Source organism: Pollicipes pollicipes, unplaced genomic scaffold, assembly GCF_011947565.3.
Source record: "Pollicipes pollicipes isolate AB1234 unplaced genomic scaffold, Ppol_2.1 Scaffold_6138;HRSCAF=7277_pilon_pilon_pilon, whole genome shotgun sequence".
Taxonomy (NCBI): Eukaryota; Metazoa; Arthropoda; class Thecostraca; order Pollicipedomorpha; family Pollicipedidae; genus Pollicipes; species Pollicipes pollicipes.
Window position 1 is genome coordinate 20130790 of NW_023596818.1, and position 16260 is coordinate 20147049.

Genomic DNA, 16260 nt, shown 5'->3' on the forward strand with positions numbered 1-16260 from the left:
CCATTCAGCTCGCTGAGGTCTTGAAATTACGAGAGCACACTATATGCGGTCATCGGTGCGACCAAGTTTCAGAGTTTTATCTTAACCGGGTGGAAACTGCGCCGAAAACACTTTTGTTTCTTCCCTTTCCGCTGAGTTCAACACCGTCAACGAGACGCTCCGCTCGGAAGGCGGAATGGACGTGCGCGGCATTGTAATAGGTCATGCAACATGCATCAAAGCCACAAGAGCACTATTAATCACTTTTGTATGGCGCTCCAAGACGCGCTCATTAATCAGCTTGTCAATGACGCGTGTCTAGCAACTGATCTTATCTAACGTCACCAGCCTCCGGCTGAGTATGATGTACGTTTTCCGTGATGTTTAAAGTGCGTCGCCCATCCACCAGTGTCTGATAGCTCAATCACATCCACCAAACACGCCCCGCTAAACGATCCGCTCAGAGATTGCTGCGGTCTTGTTGGCCATCTTCGGGCGCCGCGTGGCGCGCAGTGCGGCGCGCCGTCCCACTGTGCGGCCCAGGTGAGAGTGCGGGCGGCGGCCGCCTCGAGAGGTCGGCCCGAGCCGGCGCGCGCCGTGCCCGCCAGCCGCGTCAGTCTCGGACACGCCCCGCACCGGGCAGCGCGCGCCGGCACCGGGCACCGCGCCGCTCCTCCCGTGCGTCGTGTTTCGTGCCGTGCGCTCCGCGGGCTCGGGTTACCGTGCAGAGGTGCAGGGGCACATCGGTGCTGCGTCACCGCCGCCCTCAGGTCGGCCGCGTGCCGCTGGTGGTCTCGCGGGGGGCGCGGGAGCTCGCCCGTGTCGAGATGGGTCGCCGCAGCCGCTGCGCGGCACTCCTGCTGTGCGCGGCGCTGGTCACCACACAGGGCGTCGCCATCAGCACAGGTGGGTACGCTCCGAGCTCTCACGCAGCTCTGACGAGCGCGCGAGAGCACGCGCGCCCACGATGACGGTCACGGCCTGCCGTATTCCATTTAATATGTCCGGTGCAGGGAATTGATTCGATACCTGGCTGCACGGAATAGTGCAGCAGATAGTGGAGAAGGTAAATAGACATAGCTGCCTGTAAGAAACGGCAGAAGAAAGGGTGACAGGCGGTAACAAAAACTAGGCGCGTGCAGAGAAAGAGGGAGACAAAGTGAGAGGGAGAGAGAACCGATAATTATAGATTGGCCAGGGCTGTAACCATGGAGAGAAAGTCACGGAAAGCGCTGAAGAATTCGTCGGCGCATTTCGTCAATAACATGGCGAGGATTCTGGTTGCGTGTTTCCAGTTTTAAACGGCTGCCAGGTGGAGGCCGAGAGGGTTCGCAGCTGCGAGGCGCCAGGGACAAAAGGTCCGTTTTTGTCCGTCTGAGGAGTGGGCGAAGAGGCGGAGAGCCTCCTCAGAGGGTCACAAATCGGACCCAGGTGACGCCTGGGCGACAGGCGGACGTGGCCTCCAGTCGCCTGTGTCCCGTTTCATCGCGTCCCACGCTCCCACCCTGACCTGTCGCGTGGAATGTGTGACCCAGGCAGTTGGACCGGAGTGGAACAAAGCTCAGCTTTCTCGCTGGACATTCGTCTAGAGGCAAATGAGTTTTGCCCTGTCGCCCACGGCTGGTTCGCGTAACGTTTGTCCTCGGCTGAATTCAGATCACGTTCCTGTACACCACCCTCCATTCCACTGTTTGATCAGATCACTCGAATGGCGCCGATCGCTGACCGCGGATGAATTGAGCTAACATGGAGTCGTCTTAACCAGCGAGCCAAAGTGTGCAGTAGTCTCTACGGTGCCAGTCTCAGCCTGGTGCACGACTGCAGCGCGGTTCGCTGCCGGGCGCCTGTCACGCCGCGCCCGCCCCGCCCTCCTCAATCAGTGATCGGGGTGGAGGACCCCGGAACAGGGCCCGGTCGGCGGCCGACCGGGCGGGCCAGGGCCCCTGAGGCCGCCCCGGCTGGGAGAGGGCGCCTATCCCCGGGACGTGCGGGGCGTTGTGGGTTTGCAGCAAGAGCGCCGGCCGCAGCGGCGAGGCGTAGTGGCGGCGCTGCGGCCCCTATAGTTGGGCTACGCCGCCGGTGCGTCAGATATCATCGCTCGAATGCGCTCACTGTCGTGTCGGGAATCGGAAGGAATCACGTGGGGGTAGCTATCTGCCTCTGATGTGAAGCGGAATCAGCGAGGTTGTGCATTCGTCACTGGGAGAAATATGTGATCGCCAGAGCTGGATTGGCGTTGGAAGAAAGCATACGCGCTACGGTAAACTCGCCACAACTGTTCCGCGCCTGTAAGGGTTGTGGCTCGGTGTTCTGAAAAATGTGCTGCTTGCTCGTTCTGTCATCACCATGACATGTGCAAAGCAGCTCTCGACCAGCCAAAAACAGTCGCTGCCGTCCGGAGCATGGAGGTCTAATCGACCGAATTAACATGGAGCCGCTCGCGAGCCTGGGGTCATCGGTGCACGCCCACTGGCCCGTGTGCAATGCTGCAGGAACCGGTGCAGTGGAGTCGGGAAGAGCTGAGGTGACCTATCTGTTGTAGTGCCCGGTGTTTCAATATTAGACGACCGCATAGCTCAGAACTCAGCGGGGCAAGTTATAATGGGTTCGATCGAGTCCAAATAAAATTGGTGATAAGACTGAATTACTCCGAGGAGGTGCGCATTTGCCTGACATTCTTCAGAACGGCGGAAAACATTTGGATTGTGGATGGTTAATCTCGTGTTCAACTCTTCCTCAACGCCTGCTCAGAATCCGTCCTATGTTTACAGAATCCTTGTCTGGCAAAATCCTTTACAGGATCCTCACCTGGACTACGGAAATCGATCTGTGAGACACATCTGAATGCGATCGGTCTCCGTCCGTCCATTTCGATGGCCCAGTTGGTTAGAGTGCCTGAGGCTTCGAGTCGTTTTAGGCCCTCGCTGTTAACCCTCGACTAAAATGGTCAGATTCAGTCAGAGACAGAGGTCCGCTTGACTGCAGTGGCCTGTGGGCGGGTCACAGGTCCCCTGAAGGTCAGCTGACGTCATAGGGTAAGGTGGACTGTGCTGGACATAGCGGCCAACTTTCAACAACCAAACAACAGCCGAATTTTCGCCGCACACCGTGTCGTTGATCTTGAATTTTACTATCGAATTGGAATGGTAAGGCAGGGTTAGGTCTCACCTGCCAAGCACTGCTTAGTGTGGTCGCTGAGCCTAGAAATTCATCGGATCAAAAGACTCGGACTAAATCTTTTTCAAAGTTTTGATTGTCCAAGATGTGTACGGGTAATCAAAATGTAACACGAAGCTTCCCTCGTGTCAGGTATTCGATGTCCATAGTGAGACAAATATTTGTGCATACCAACGCATGAACCATTACATATCATCCTTGGAATTTTGGAGCTTCCCAACCTAGGAGGCAGTGAGAACAACATGATATTAAAGACAACTGTTAAGCGGAAAGTATGGATATGTGCGTACTTACAATCAGAGACCTACAGTGTGAGTTAAGTTCTGCTTTAAATTTATCCTGTAATTTGGATGTATATTTTTAGCATGACTGTAATAAACGTGAAGTATAGTGGAAAACCTTTACTTATGTTGATGAAATGTGGCAACAAAAAAAGAAAGCCAATATATTTCGCTTTGTGCTTCTCCAGGACTAAAAAACAGGCGTAGAAAGAACAGAACTCTTTTGAAACATTTGTCGTGCGTGCAGTCCTTTGCTGAAATTCTAGTTTCGCTGACTTTCAGGTATGCATGAGGCACTACAACCATAAAGCATGTGCATATCATGGAAACGACGGATCAAATAGCCATAAAATATGGCACGTCATCGGCGTCATCTTAACCTTACAATCATTCCGTTTGTTTTTTCTTCTTTCTCCTCCCCACACAGAATGTTGACACCGCGTGGAAATGTTGATAACCGTTCTCAAAACAACGGCACAAACAGAAACGCGCGCGCGCACGATCTGTTCGCCATGAAGCAGCGAGATCCAGTGATAGTGTCGCGTTGTTTGTGTCATGTGGTAGTGTTCAGAGGGTTTTTGACCAATATCCAGGAGGATGTCGTAATGTTCAGGGTTTGGCCTTCTGTTTCGCGTTGTCTGGTGACTGTGATTTTCGTTAGCATCATATCCTTGTCTTGTCCGCAGCATTGTTGCGCGGGCCATTCTTTGGCACTTTATGTTGGGGAGATGTGCGTTTTTTAAACACTCACCTTCTGTGAGTACTCAAATGTGAGGGTTATGGCTTCGATGACGTCCGTAAATATGATTGCTAGTAGCGATGAAATGATGTTCCCACAGCTATGCCGTTTTTTCCTGAAGTATTTGCTGTTTATTTACGGCACAAACAATCTACAGGCAAAAACACAATGAGGAAGCAGTTCAGATTTGAAAAGAATAAGCACTCCTTAAGATATTAAATCCCACCTTCGGTGAGATGTGAGATCCTGAACTGTTCAGAGGGATGGATGTAGGAACAGAGGGCCGGGGGGCATGGACCCCCGCTTTTCAAGGTTGGGGGGGGGGCAGCGATGTTAACCGCCCTACCCCACTTTTCAGATTAAGGCTGTGTTTAGCTTACGTTTGCATTACATTAAACATACATGCCGATTTACCTAGTTCACTAGCCATCTTCCACAAGATGCGTTGTCTTTTTCGTTCGCTCATTGGCCATCGCTTAACGTCACAGCCGCGAAACCGGTGCCGCACGGCCCATGGAGACTGCAACGCCGGGCGTCGAGACCGTTGTTGCCATGGCTTGCGAAAACACACGTTCAAAACCAGATCACATGGTTTTTTCGATAATCAATTCTGACTGAATCTTAGAACATTTTAAGGCGAACATAGATTAACTATGTTAAAACAATTTTGGGACCCCATTTCATCCACAATCTACGATCAGGGGTCCTCAGTATCTCTGAAGAACACATAGAAACATGGAGCTGGAGTCTTTGTGACAATTTTTGAACCACCTGCAGCGATCACGGATAAGGTTGTGTCATGATGATGTGAGGGTTCTGTGCTGCTCTGGGGCCAACTGCGCGAGTCAGAAGGCCTCCCGTGTCAGGGAAGGGTACAATGTGATCTGATGTATCCTTCTTGAGGTGTCCAGATCAACCAGGAGATCCCGCCCCGTGTCACCAGAATGACAGCCAGAAGACACTTCGCGATGGGACGGAATGGCCCTTCAACCCTTGGCCGGAAACGGTCATGTGCCGCTGATGTTAACTCAGGGGGCTCCTTGCACGAAAGAAAGCAAGGAGTTGCAAATTTTTATAATAGAATGGGGTCTCATTAGTGAAAAAATTACACCAAAAGGTTTGAACATGCCCGCCCGCAATCTCGAGAGAAAGGACAACAATGGCCAGAGTTACATCTTCCGTCAAACCGAACGGCGTGGGCCACTGCGAGCGTCACCAGACGACGGACGCCGTGTCAATCTGTCTTCTGGACAGATAGATAGCTACAGAAACACGAAAAATAGAGATTCTACCCTACTCTTTCAGTTTTACCACCAGATTCCAGCACCACTTCGTGCTGCTTTAAGGGCCAATCCGTTCTTATCATCAGTCTAAAAATCGCACACGTGAAATATATGCCCAGCCTGACTTCTGAATGTGAGGTTTGATGTCCTGAAACGTTCGAAGGCACTTCTTTCACTTTCGTGCAGTCGTTGGCCGCGACTCAGTAATCGCTGCTGGGCCAAAGTGGCACGGCTTCGGGTGACTGCAACGCCTGGCGTCAAGGTTTTTGTTACTAAGACTTGCGAGTGCGCATGCTCAAAACTACGTCGCATGACTTGTATCACTAATTGCTTTAAGTGTTTTAAAGGTAATTATTTCAGAAGCGTCATCAGTTTCGTCCACCGGTGGGCTACGGCTAAAAGTTAGCCACTGGGCTAGACTGAATGTTGATCACTTTCAGACAAACATGGATGGGGCATGTTAATGCACATTGCTGGCTACTTCATGTACAATCAAATTTTCATCTTCAAATTTCGGTTAAAGACATCCATCGACGGTCTACCTTCGCAATGTCTTTAATGTCTGTAGAGCCCAGACACAAATTCTGACTAAGCTTCTGAATTTTACCGCTTTAAAAAGAGTCCACTGAACCATTTTGAGTTAAGGGCGCTGGTGGATTATTCCATGCGGTCGTTCAACGCCTGCTTTTTGCAGTTTATTGACTTCAAAATACAAACAAAACTGATCTCACGGTAGCTTCTGGTTTCTGTTCTGGTTACAAGATAGAAATGACAATAGGACAAAGAAAACCGTGTCTCTTGCTAACAAGTAAGCTGTGTCCGGTGATTTTTTTCTTGGGGGGGGGGGGATCATAATAAAAGGCGCTATTGTCATCCCCGGGGTTCCCCCTTGGCGAGGCTCTATCAAGTCGGCTGCGTTGAATGATGGGGCATTGAATGTCCGTTGGACCGATTCATACCCAAGGCAGGCAGCTTCCCGGGTTTTTTTCTGCGGTGGTGTGGCGTAAAGGAAGATAATTCGGGATACTGTTGCAGGTGTCCAACATATGTTTTATACACCACTTAGTAGTAAAGCTGATTCAGAAATATGCAACAAAGCAGCCATACGATCAATTCGCAGTCAGCCATGCGGGAGACAGCTGGGCCAGGGTAGTGGCCACCGACGGCGGATGTTAGCAGTGCCCAGATAAGGGATATATGACAAAACGGCCTTCATTCTGCGCGTTGGTTTTTAAAGGAAAATCTCCAGTTTTATGGCTTTATCACATTTTTCGGCAGTTTCGAGTTCCCAAATTTGTTTTTGGCCTAAAACGCTTGGGGCAGGTCTTATCTCTTGAAAAGCAGCTAGAATAATGAAGGCGCATGGCAAATCTGTCACATTGTTGCCTTAGATTCACTTTCAAAATTCTCACCAGCCTATGCCTGGGCCATATTTTGGCATCTACCCTGTGGACGCAGATGCCTCTCAATGACCCAAAATGCCTACCCGTTCGTGGAATTTTGCCTCCCCAGGAAATATGATGTTGAAATGGACGAATAATCTTGGGAAGCTTTACTTGCCGATTGACATAGATGATTCGAAAAGGCAAGATTGTGAACTAGCGAGAAAGAGCTCTAGATCCATATCTACCATAGCGGCCATGACATTTGAATAAAGAGCGATAACAACCTCCATCTGTCCCCCCTTCCTTCCCCCCGGTCATCGGGCTTGCTTTCCAGGAAAAGTTCCTGAAGTACGCACTGAGCTTGGCCCCTCCACTTTTTGAAACGCCCCTTCGCCTATGTTTAGAGGACCATTCTTATTTTTATTCTTTGCATTGCGAATGCGCTCGTTGAAACGATCCATAACCGTTCTACGTATTTGTTTCGCCAATGCACGTAGAAGTTTGACATTGTGGTTGTCTTTGATTGTATGGTGAGAATGAATGTCCTTTTGTCTCGTAAAGCTGATAGATTACCATATAAACGGTATTTCTGGTATATGGCACCTGCCGCTTAGTCCTGCCGAATGGACACGGGTGGGTCAAACGCCTCCTAGGTGAGGTGCCGCGCAAGTGTCCTCCCACTGGACCGTGCCAACCGAAGGGAAATCCTCGATTGTCTCACTGCTGCTGTTATCTTCTTGGCTAGACTATCATCGATTACTGGGGGCTACGTATGTGGCTTCCGACTTGTTGGGATAGGCCGTGATTGAACACGTATTTTGTGGCGCATTTTTAACTTATGTTTGGCGGGTATCCGGTGGAAATAGATAACTTTTTAATTTTGAGCAACTCCTGGTTTTGAGCTGCTGGTCCGGAACTAGACTGTTTCGATCTCAGCATCTGTGAAGCTAGGACGGACTTTTTGGTGTGAATCGGGCGGGCTGAGGTATATGGGAAGATAATGGACGCAGCCATGGACTTATGTATAACTCTGTTTCGTATATCCCGTTTTCATTGACAGTGACGAGTATGTCAAGGTGAGGTATCTGACTATGAGATAAGATATCACCTCCTGTGGGAAATTTCAAAGCCGATTTAAAACTATGTGTGTGTTTGAATTAGTCATCCAGGGATTTTGTACCGAATGTCCGAAAATGTTTTCAGTATACCTTAGGTAGAGAATGGGATGAGATGTAGACGTGGATATAAGCAGCATGGCTTCGATGGCGTCCGTAGATATTATTGCTAGTTAAACAACAATGCTGTTTTTGCCTGAAGCAACTTTCGTGTATTGTTTATTTAGGTCATAAACGGTACACAGGCAAAAGCCCAATAGGGAAAACAGTCCAGGTTTGAAAAGAATAAATACACGACGCACACGCAGGCAAAACACACGAACAAAAAACCTGACCATGCACACACATGCACATTAGAGTCACACATGCACCTTACTTACTCAGGCACAACGGTCATCAAAAGAAAGCTCCAGGAGTGCCGGCGAACCTAAACAAATAAGCTCGAACGATTTTGTTGGCTGGAAAAAGTGAGTTGAGGTAGAAGCTGTAGAAAACGGTCGCAGGCAACGGGTAGACGTGTGACAAATCTATTTTTAACAGTGATGACTCTTTCAAATGGCTGGTGTAAAAGACTGGTATGTCCGGAATACCGGACGGGTGTATCCAGGCCGGACAGTGATGTTACGTAAGCGCAGTCCAGCCTGTGATGATATACGTTGTGTACAAATAAGATGTCAGATTGTAAAGCGTGTCTCGATAGCTGTCGTCTTGACATAAGCGAGAAGATTCTCACAATCCAGTGGAGGATACCGGGACTGGGTATTCGAACCCAACCACATGGGAAACGCTGCTCAAAACATAAGGTAGTATTCTGCACACATTGCTTTAGGGTTTTTCGGATATCTTCTTGGTTTATGCCGAATAAATCAATTTTGTGTTCATGCTTTGACATTAGGCTCATAGTAGGATATATCGCCTCATGTATGAGGAAGTTGCTGTATTAATTAGCTGCATTTGCCGTGAACACGTTGGATCCTGATGTGTGGCCAGAGGTGAACTGACAACTCAGTCGGCTCAGATAATTGTGGGAATGATTCAGGTGATCTGGCACAAAAATAAACATTTGGTTGGTAATTTGTTATAAAACTACGTCAATTTGTATAGAGGATCATTGCAAGCTGAAACAATAGGTCTTAGGGGATTTCTGTTTTATAAGTTTTCGGTAACCCGTACAGCTCTGCTGTTTGGGAAGACCTTGGAGTCATGGGTTGACCATATTGTCATGAACTTTCCCAAATAAAACCTCAGCTGTGTTTTTTTTGTGGCTGCTTGAAAGCTTTTGGTACGACTATTGCCAATTTATTCATATTCCTCTCTCATAATACTTGCCTATTCTGTGTATTGTGGCCAAGGTAACATAACAAAACCTTTGCATTCATCCAAATTCTTGACAAGTTTAGTCTTCTTTTGATATATGAATATTATTTTGTAGTGATAAATATATGTTAATGTTGATAAAGATGGTTCGTATTTTAGGGTGATAATAACCCACGTCTCACGCAAAATGCAATGGCCGCCTTTTTACGCAATTAAATCTGCCATTTAAGTGTTAGTTGCATTGATTTACTTTTGTGCCATTGGTACACTTTTGTGCTTGTCACACCATTCCTGATCGTAAAATGGGCACAAGTACTGTTGAACCTGCTTACCAGAGAGACTGGAGCCATCCAAATCAAGGACTAGCGAGCAAGTTGGCGGGTAATTAGCACCAAGCCGTGGCCCACATTTTGTCCGCGCGACCTCGCGGTGATTTCGTGCCGACTCTGCGGTCCGGCTGATACTGAGCTTATGCTCCTGGTAAAGACCTCATATTCGTGGTACTGAGCTCATACTTCTGGTACTGAACTCATACTCCTGGTACTGAGCTCATTCTCCTAGTACTGAACTCATACTCCTGGTACCGAGCTCATACTCCTGGTAGTAAGCTCATGCTCCTGGTACTGAGATTATGCTCCTGATACTGAACTCATGCTACTGGTGCTGAGCTCCTGCTCCTGGTCAGCTCCCGGTGGCCCCGTAGGCGTCTGGCGGAGATTTGGTCGGTTCCTGACGGGTTTGTGGCCAGCTAGCGTTGACCGAATGGTCAGCTCGGCTGTTCACGAGACTCTGTGACCTTAAACTTACCGTTACTCTTGCCGTCTGAATGTTTATATATGTAAAGGGGCCGCGTATGCCATCGCGTACCGCTTCGTTTACAGCTGTCCACCGTCGAGCTCGCGATATTTACGTCTGTCTGAATGAGCCTCAGCTGGCGACCGGATTGCAATTTGTTCATGGACATCGGAGAACATTCTGCCGAAGTCGATAGACTCCCCTCCAGTCATATCCCTTTACGCTTCGCTCTTTCACGGTTTGACAAAGTGACATTTGTGTGGCTGTAAACGTGCAAGTTTTGTTGATCTTTTCCTGCTGATAAGAGCCTCGCCAAGTTTTCAGGCGCATACAGTGTGATGCAGCGATATAAACCTGTATGGAAACTTAGACCGGCTGTGTCCATTTCTTTACCTGCGGAGTCTTCCTTCGGCAAACCTTCACCATGCTCAGCGGACACCCGTCTGCAAGAACTGATGTGCTGTTGCAACCTCAGTCATTTGTAGGACATTATCATGCTACCCTCAGCCATTATGCCTCCATCGCCGAGTGCATCGTCACTATCTAATATTACGCCCGCTCTCCCGTGCCTGTTCGGAGCTGTTTCGTTGCACAATTTTCCCTGTCCCGCTTTCGCTGGCTCCAGCACAGCCTTTTAAGCAATGCGCCATTAGCGTCACTCAAATTGCCGCACCGTCAGCTGACCGCTCGACATGACAACACCGTGTCGACACAAGACACGGTGTCATCAGTTGGCGCTGCTGACTGTGCACCGTACGCCCGAGCGACAGCTGAGACGCCCCCGGGCTGTGGCCGACACCGGGGACAGCTGTAACCCGGACGGCGCCACGTGCCACGGGCTCTGGCTCGCCCCTCGCGGTGGGCGTGATGAACTCCATGCGCGTGGCGCCCTGGCGCGGAGCTGGAGCTGCCCTGGCGCGCAGGTGGAGCTGGCGCGGGCGCGGGGCAGCTCCAGCCGTCCTGGCGCGTGCCGGGAGCTGCTCTGGCTGGAGCTGGAGCGAACCCGGGTGCGGAGCTGAAGGTGGAGCTGGACATTCTGTCGAGCGCTGGTGCACATAACATCTAATTTCTGAACTTGATAATCGTCTCCATGGATGAGGAGACTGAGCTGATGGCGGAGCGGGACTGACCGGACGCGGCCACGGGGCTGGAGACTTTGCGTGATGCGGAACACCAACCAAAGCTGAGCAGGGCAGAGAGCTTCGTAGCAACCGTTGTGCGCGGAGCCGAAGGCATCCAGAAAACCGTTAGGCTTCTCTGAGGTCACGGGAATGCCTATGGATTATCCGACAGGCACGTTTTCGCGCATTAGGTAGACGTGGACTCCCCCTCTTCCTTTCCCCATTGGTTCCTGCGTGAGCTCCAGCTGTTGCTATTTGCTCTTTGTTCGTAGGAAGCATCGTATGCGAATCACACATCACCATACAGATGTTTCTATCGGTGAATCTGTCTTACGTACTACACTGGGATTGACTTTTCTACTACCTTCTCACAACTTAATGCGTAACAAATGGTGCAACAAACACTCTTTAGATGTCCCCTGGCTGTCATGAAGCCGCCATTGTGTATGTAGCACATAGTAGTACATAGGAGCATACTACGATCCTGCACTGTGTTGGCATTTTGATTGTAAGAAAGCATGCCAGTACAAAAATACAGCTTCATAGCTGTTTCCAGTCAGTCAGGAATCGTACAACGTCCTGTCCTAAAGTCATGCGTACGTAGTGAGGGCGAATTTATGTGGTATGCACTCACCTATGGATGCTTGCATGAATGTCACGCCTGGTATGGTCCTCGCCTGCTATGGTCTTCCACGGCTGTCAGTCCCAGCTCGCATTCACTATGTGCGTGACAGCCTGCTGGCCCACGAAACGGTAAACGGCGCCACAAGTGCGTGTGCATGCGGAACAGTCAAAAGCTGCGTGACCTACAGCAGTCGATGCGCCGTGACGCCCCCCTCCCCCCCAAAGAACACTCAAAAGCTGCATGACCTACAGCAGTCGATGCGCCCTGACCCCCCCCCCCCACCCCCCCCCCCCCTCCCAGAACAGTCAAAAGAAGACATATGATTGACATCGTCGGTCCAGCACGAAAACCACAGAAACCGGCTGATACGCTTTTTAAAATGGAATGTGAAACGCCCCCGCCCCCCCCCCCCCCCCACCTACCTGGGTACACCGCTGCTGTAACCCCGATACACAAACCCCTCTCCCACCTACCTAGGTACACAGCTGCTGTAACCCTGATACAGTAATCTCTCTCCTACCTATCCGGGTACACCGCGCTGTAACCCCGGTACAGTAACGTCCAGACACGGCTCGTTGTTCAGCCGTCGCTGCGCTTGGCCTAGCGAATGGAATGTCGCGCCCGTGTTCGTGACAGTGCATTTGTTGACTGGAGCAAGGCCGCACCGCAGGACGGTGACGGCATCAGCTGTCCTGTGGCGCGCTGAAAAGTTCGAAGGGCTTTGCAGTGCTGAAGAACGGCGGAATTCGTCCCGGATCGCGCCTGGCTTGTAATCGCATACATGTATATGTGCGTTTACAGTGGAAAGCACACACAACAAGACTTTGATGCGATGGGCAAGCTTTGGCCTCGTTTCATTCATGGAAATTAAACCACAAGATGGTCCTCTGAACTTGACACCAGGCTGTGTCGTCATCAACCGTACCAACTTAAACCCGTAACATGGATCCGATCATATTAAAATCCAATTGGAAAGCGGCCACATTAAGTTTACTGTAAAACCTGTGTCTGGTTTAAAGCCCCTCCCCATTAAGCGTAGCTTGAGACGAATAGGCCAGGTCACGAGATCCCGAAGCGTCATCCCTCGCCTCTCGCACCGTCCCTTGCCCTGATCGCCGTGAGCACCAGTTCCCGTCGCCAGTCCGGCGCCATCGGCGGTGACCTTTGTCGCGGCCGGCTGCAACCCCAGCCGTGCCGCACTGCCGCTGCCGCCGTCGCCTCCCAGGTCATTTACAGCCTGTGCCGGGCAGCGGCGGCCGCCGGCCGGCGCGCCGTCACCCGGTGCAGGGCATCGTGCACGGCCCGTAATCCACACTGGCGCGCGTGTGGCGCCGCGTGCACGGCCGGTCCCCGAACCCGGCGGCGGCGGCGGCGGCGGCGGCGGCGTGACCTGCCCGCGCTCCGCGGCTCCTCGCCGCCGCTCGTCACTCGCCGCACCCATACCGGGGCCCGCCGGCGCTGCTTCTCCTGCCGCCCGCGCCGAGGCCCGCCGGCGGGCCGCCGCCGAGGCCGCCGGCGCCCGCTCAGCTGCGGCGCGGACCGGCACCGCTGGGTGCCGCTCCTCCTCCCGCCCGCGCCCGGCCTGGGGGAGAGGGCTGAGACGCGGGACCGCCTGATCGGAGATGGGATCGGATTCTGTCGGTTCGGAGCTGCGCGGGCAGCACGCGGCATTGTCCGAGCTGTTTGGCTTGCCGGCGCGGTTGCGGTCGCGCCCCGGCCACGCTCTGGACTGTGTTCCAGGAGCCCCGCCGGCCATCAGCGGTGCGATCTGACGAGCGGGCGGCTCCGGTCGGACCGCACAGTTGGACTCCCGGCGCCCGCCATTCCAGGCATTCCTGGTGAGGGTTGGGTGGGCTGGAGCCGCCCGAACGGTACGCAGGTGGACCGAGACCCGGCCGGTCCGACCCCGACCCGGCCCGGCCAGGGTACACTCGGAGCGCCACGCGCAGGCCCCGGCCCCGGCCCCGGCCCCGGGCCGACAGCAGCCGGGGCCGGTTTTTGCCGCCGGTAATGGATAGCAATAACAACGGACGAGCGCGATCGGACGTCAGTTCGCCGTTACTGGCGGTGAGTCCAGGCGACAGACAGGCGGACAACGCCGCTCTGGACCGTAAACAACAAGGGCGCGACAGTGGCGAGGAATGCAAGGCGTCCGACCCGGGTTCGGACAGTCGGCCGGTGACAATCTCGCCGACCATATGTGCAGTCAAAAAGCCGACCGCAGCCTATTGCTGGAAAATGCCACTAAAACCGTATCCAGATTCATGTGGCATGGCTGCAGCAGATTTGGATGGGAAGTCCATCTAAAATTGGCTTATCGTCAGCTTACGCCTTTTCATCATATCGGAGGAAAGCTCGACATCACAGTGGAGCAAGCGTATCGTCTATCACGTGAGTCGAGGTGGCCTGATGGCCAGGCCTGTCATAGCGCAGTCAGTGATGCGGGGGTCGCGAGGTCGGATGGCGCTGCTGTGCCTTTAGGTAGCAACCCCCGGGGGGCACGGACTCCCCTTGTGAAGTCAAGGCATGCATTAGCATGTGGATTATAAATGCTAGCTCTTTTTAAGAGCTAGCAGTTATAATCTCGAGGTAAAATTCCATAGATTGAGTGCATACGGTATTGTTTTATATCATTTAAAGGAATCGCGCGCTCGCGGTGTGCCAAACTGAGTTGTCGGTGAATATCTGTGAGATGTGTCTCTCCCCCCTTGTGAATTCCTGCATACGCCCCTGGATGGAAGCGTCACCAATGCATTTATCGGTGAGACATGCCATCAGGGTGACCTGAACAAAAATTGTTTGATGGTAAGGTAAAAGCCACTCATCTCGTTCGTTTGGCATGAAGACGTGTTTGTGCTTGGGCCGTTTGACCTCTGAGTCAGATATCCACCTGAACTCACACGGCACCAAAAAAGGCAATGCCCAGGGACGCCGACCATCCCTTTTACATCGATACATGAGTGAATTCTCTTAAAAGCCATCGAGGCCAAAGACTAAATGTCCCTCATGTGAGCGTTGAGGTTTTGATGTTCAAGTGCCTTTTGGTGCCTTATGACGTTTTCCTTCCAAAGTCGACGGAACCGAGGCGGTAATTGCAGGGCCAAAGCACACCAAAGGGATAGGAGCTCCATCGGCTTTGTCGATGCACTATGGATATATCCCTTGGATCAGGTAAATAGGAAGAGCCCACTCGGCTCTTCTGTCATTTGATTCCGGACCATCCAGCTGATGGTCGCCTGCGTTTGACCGCTGGCGACCGTGAGAGGCGGCCCGTGCTGTCGCGGGCCGTATGCCGCAGACCTTTCACGCCGATGTGGTATGCGTACCGGGCGAGGTCGGCGGCCGACCAGCGTATCCTCAGACGGAGCCGCGCTTCCGGCGACGCGTCGGCGGCCGACCCTCCCCCGGCAGCTGGCGGACGCCCGGCCGCGGTCTGAGCCGCGCACGTGTGACACGCTCCTGTACCTGTCCTGGGCGGTTAGGCCGCCGCCGCTCCAGCGGCCGCCGGCCGCGGGTTACTCACGCGACCGGCTGCAGCGCCGGCCACGGCCGCGGCCGACCCGGATCGCTCACCGACGGCCGAGCCAGCAGGGGGGTGCTGAGTCTGTCGCGAGCGAGCCGGGCCCCAGAGGTCGGAAGCGCGGGGGGGGGGAGGGGCTGGCGGTGGAGGCGGGAGGCGGGGGAGGGGGGGGGGGGGACTAGCGGTGGAGGCGGAAGGCGGTAGGTAGTAGAGACTAGCGCCGACCGCCGGCGGTGTTTTAAAACATGCACGCTGCCAATACCAGTTTCTTGCGTCAGAGACCTCAGAGGTCTCTCTTAATGCTCGCCGAGACTCGGCATTTCGCCAACTCCGATGCCACAGCGGGTTGGTTGGTGCGACCGCCGCTGGTTGTGCACCCAACTACTACCGCGAAAATACAAAGACGGAACGATTGGCCTTGCACGTAATCCGCGACTATGGTAACGTCATTTTGCAAGATTTCTTTATGCTGACCAGCCATGTCATGTGAAACAAGGTCAAACCACATTTTCGTCTTCTGTACACGGCTTTTGCGCCTGTCCGCAGAATAAAGCTGTTACAAGTCCAAGTGTACCTCCTTAGCTTTCAGGAAATGTGAGGTCATCTGATGTGACTCCATGACCTGCATGTCCGTAGAAAAAAGCTGTTACAAGTCGAAGTATGCCCCCATTAGCTTTCAGGAAATGTGAGGTCACTGAGGTCCCTCCGTGACCTGTCATAACCTTGATCTTGGAAAATAGTAAACATAAGATATCGATGTCTGGCGATGATATTGGGTTGTCGTCAAGATCTTACTGCCCACTATTGGTGGTTTTGAAGCGTGCCCCTTTTGTGAAATCAGTTTTGGGCGGTCCTTACACCATCGCTTGCGCTTCAGTCATGAAAGTTCCAAACATAGCGTGTTTGCGGACTGATTTGGCGAG

General features: G+C 52.5%; 1 protein-coding gene across 2 annotated transcripts in view; it reads left to right on the forward strand.

Annotated features, from left to right (window-relative positions):
• Nucleotides 1-614: 614 nt before the first annotated feature.
• Nucleotides 615-16260, forward strand: part of LOC119105747 (laminin subunit alpha-2) — a gene marked incomplete at its 3' end in the record, with an annotated part of 71143 nt that continues 55497 nt past the window's right edge. For both annotated transcript variants that reach the window (XM_037229236.1, XM_037229237.1), the window contains 1 exon segment: nt 615-885. In XM_037229236.1, the coding sequence (XP_037085131.1) occupies nt 807-885 (79 nt within the window).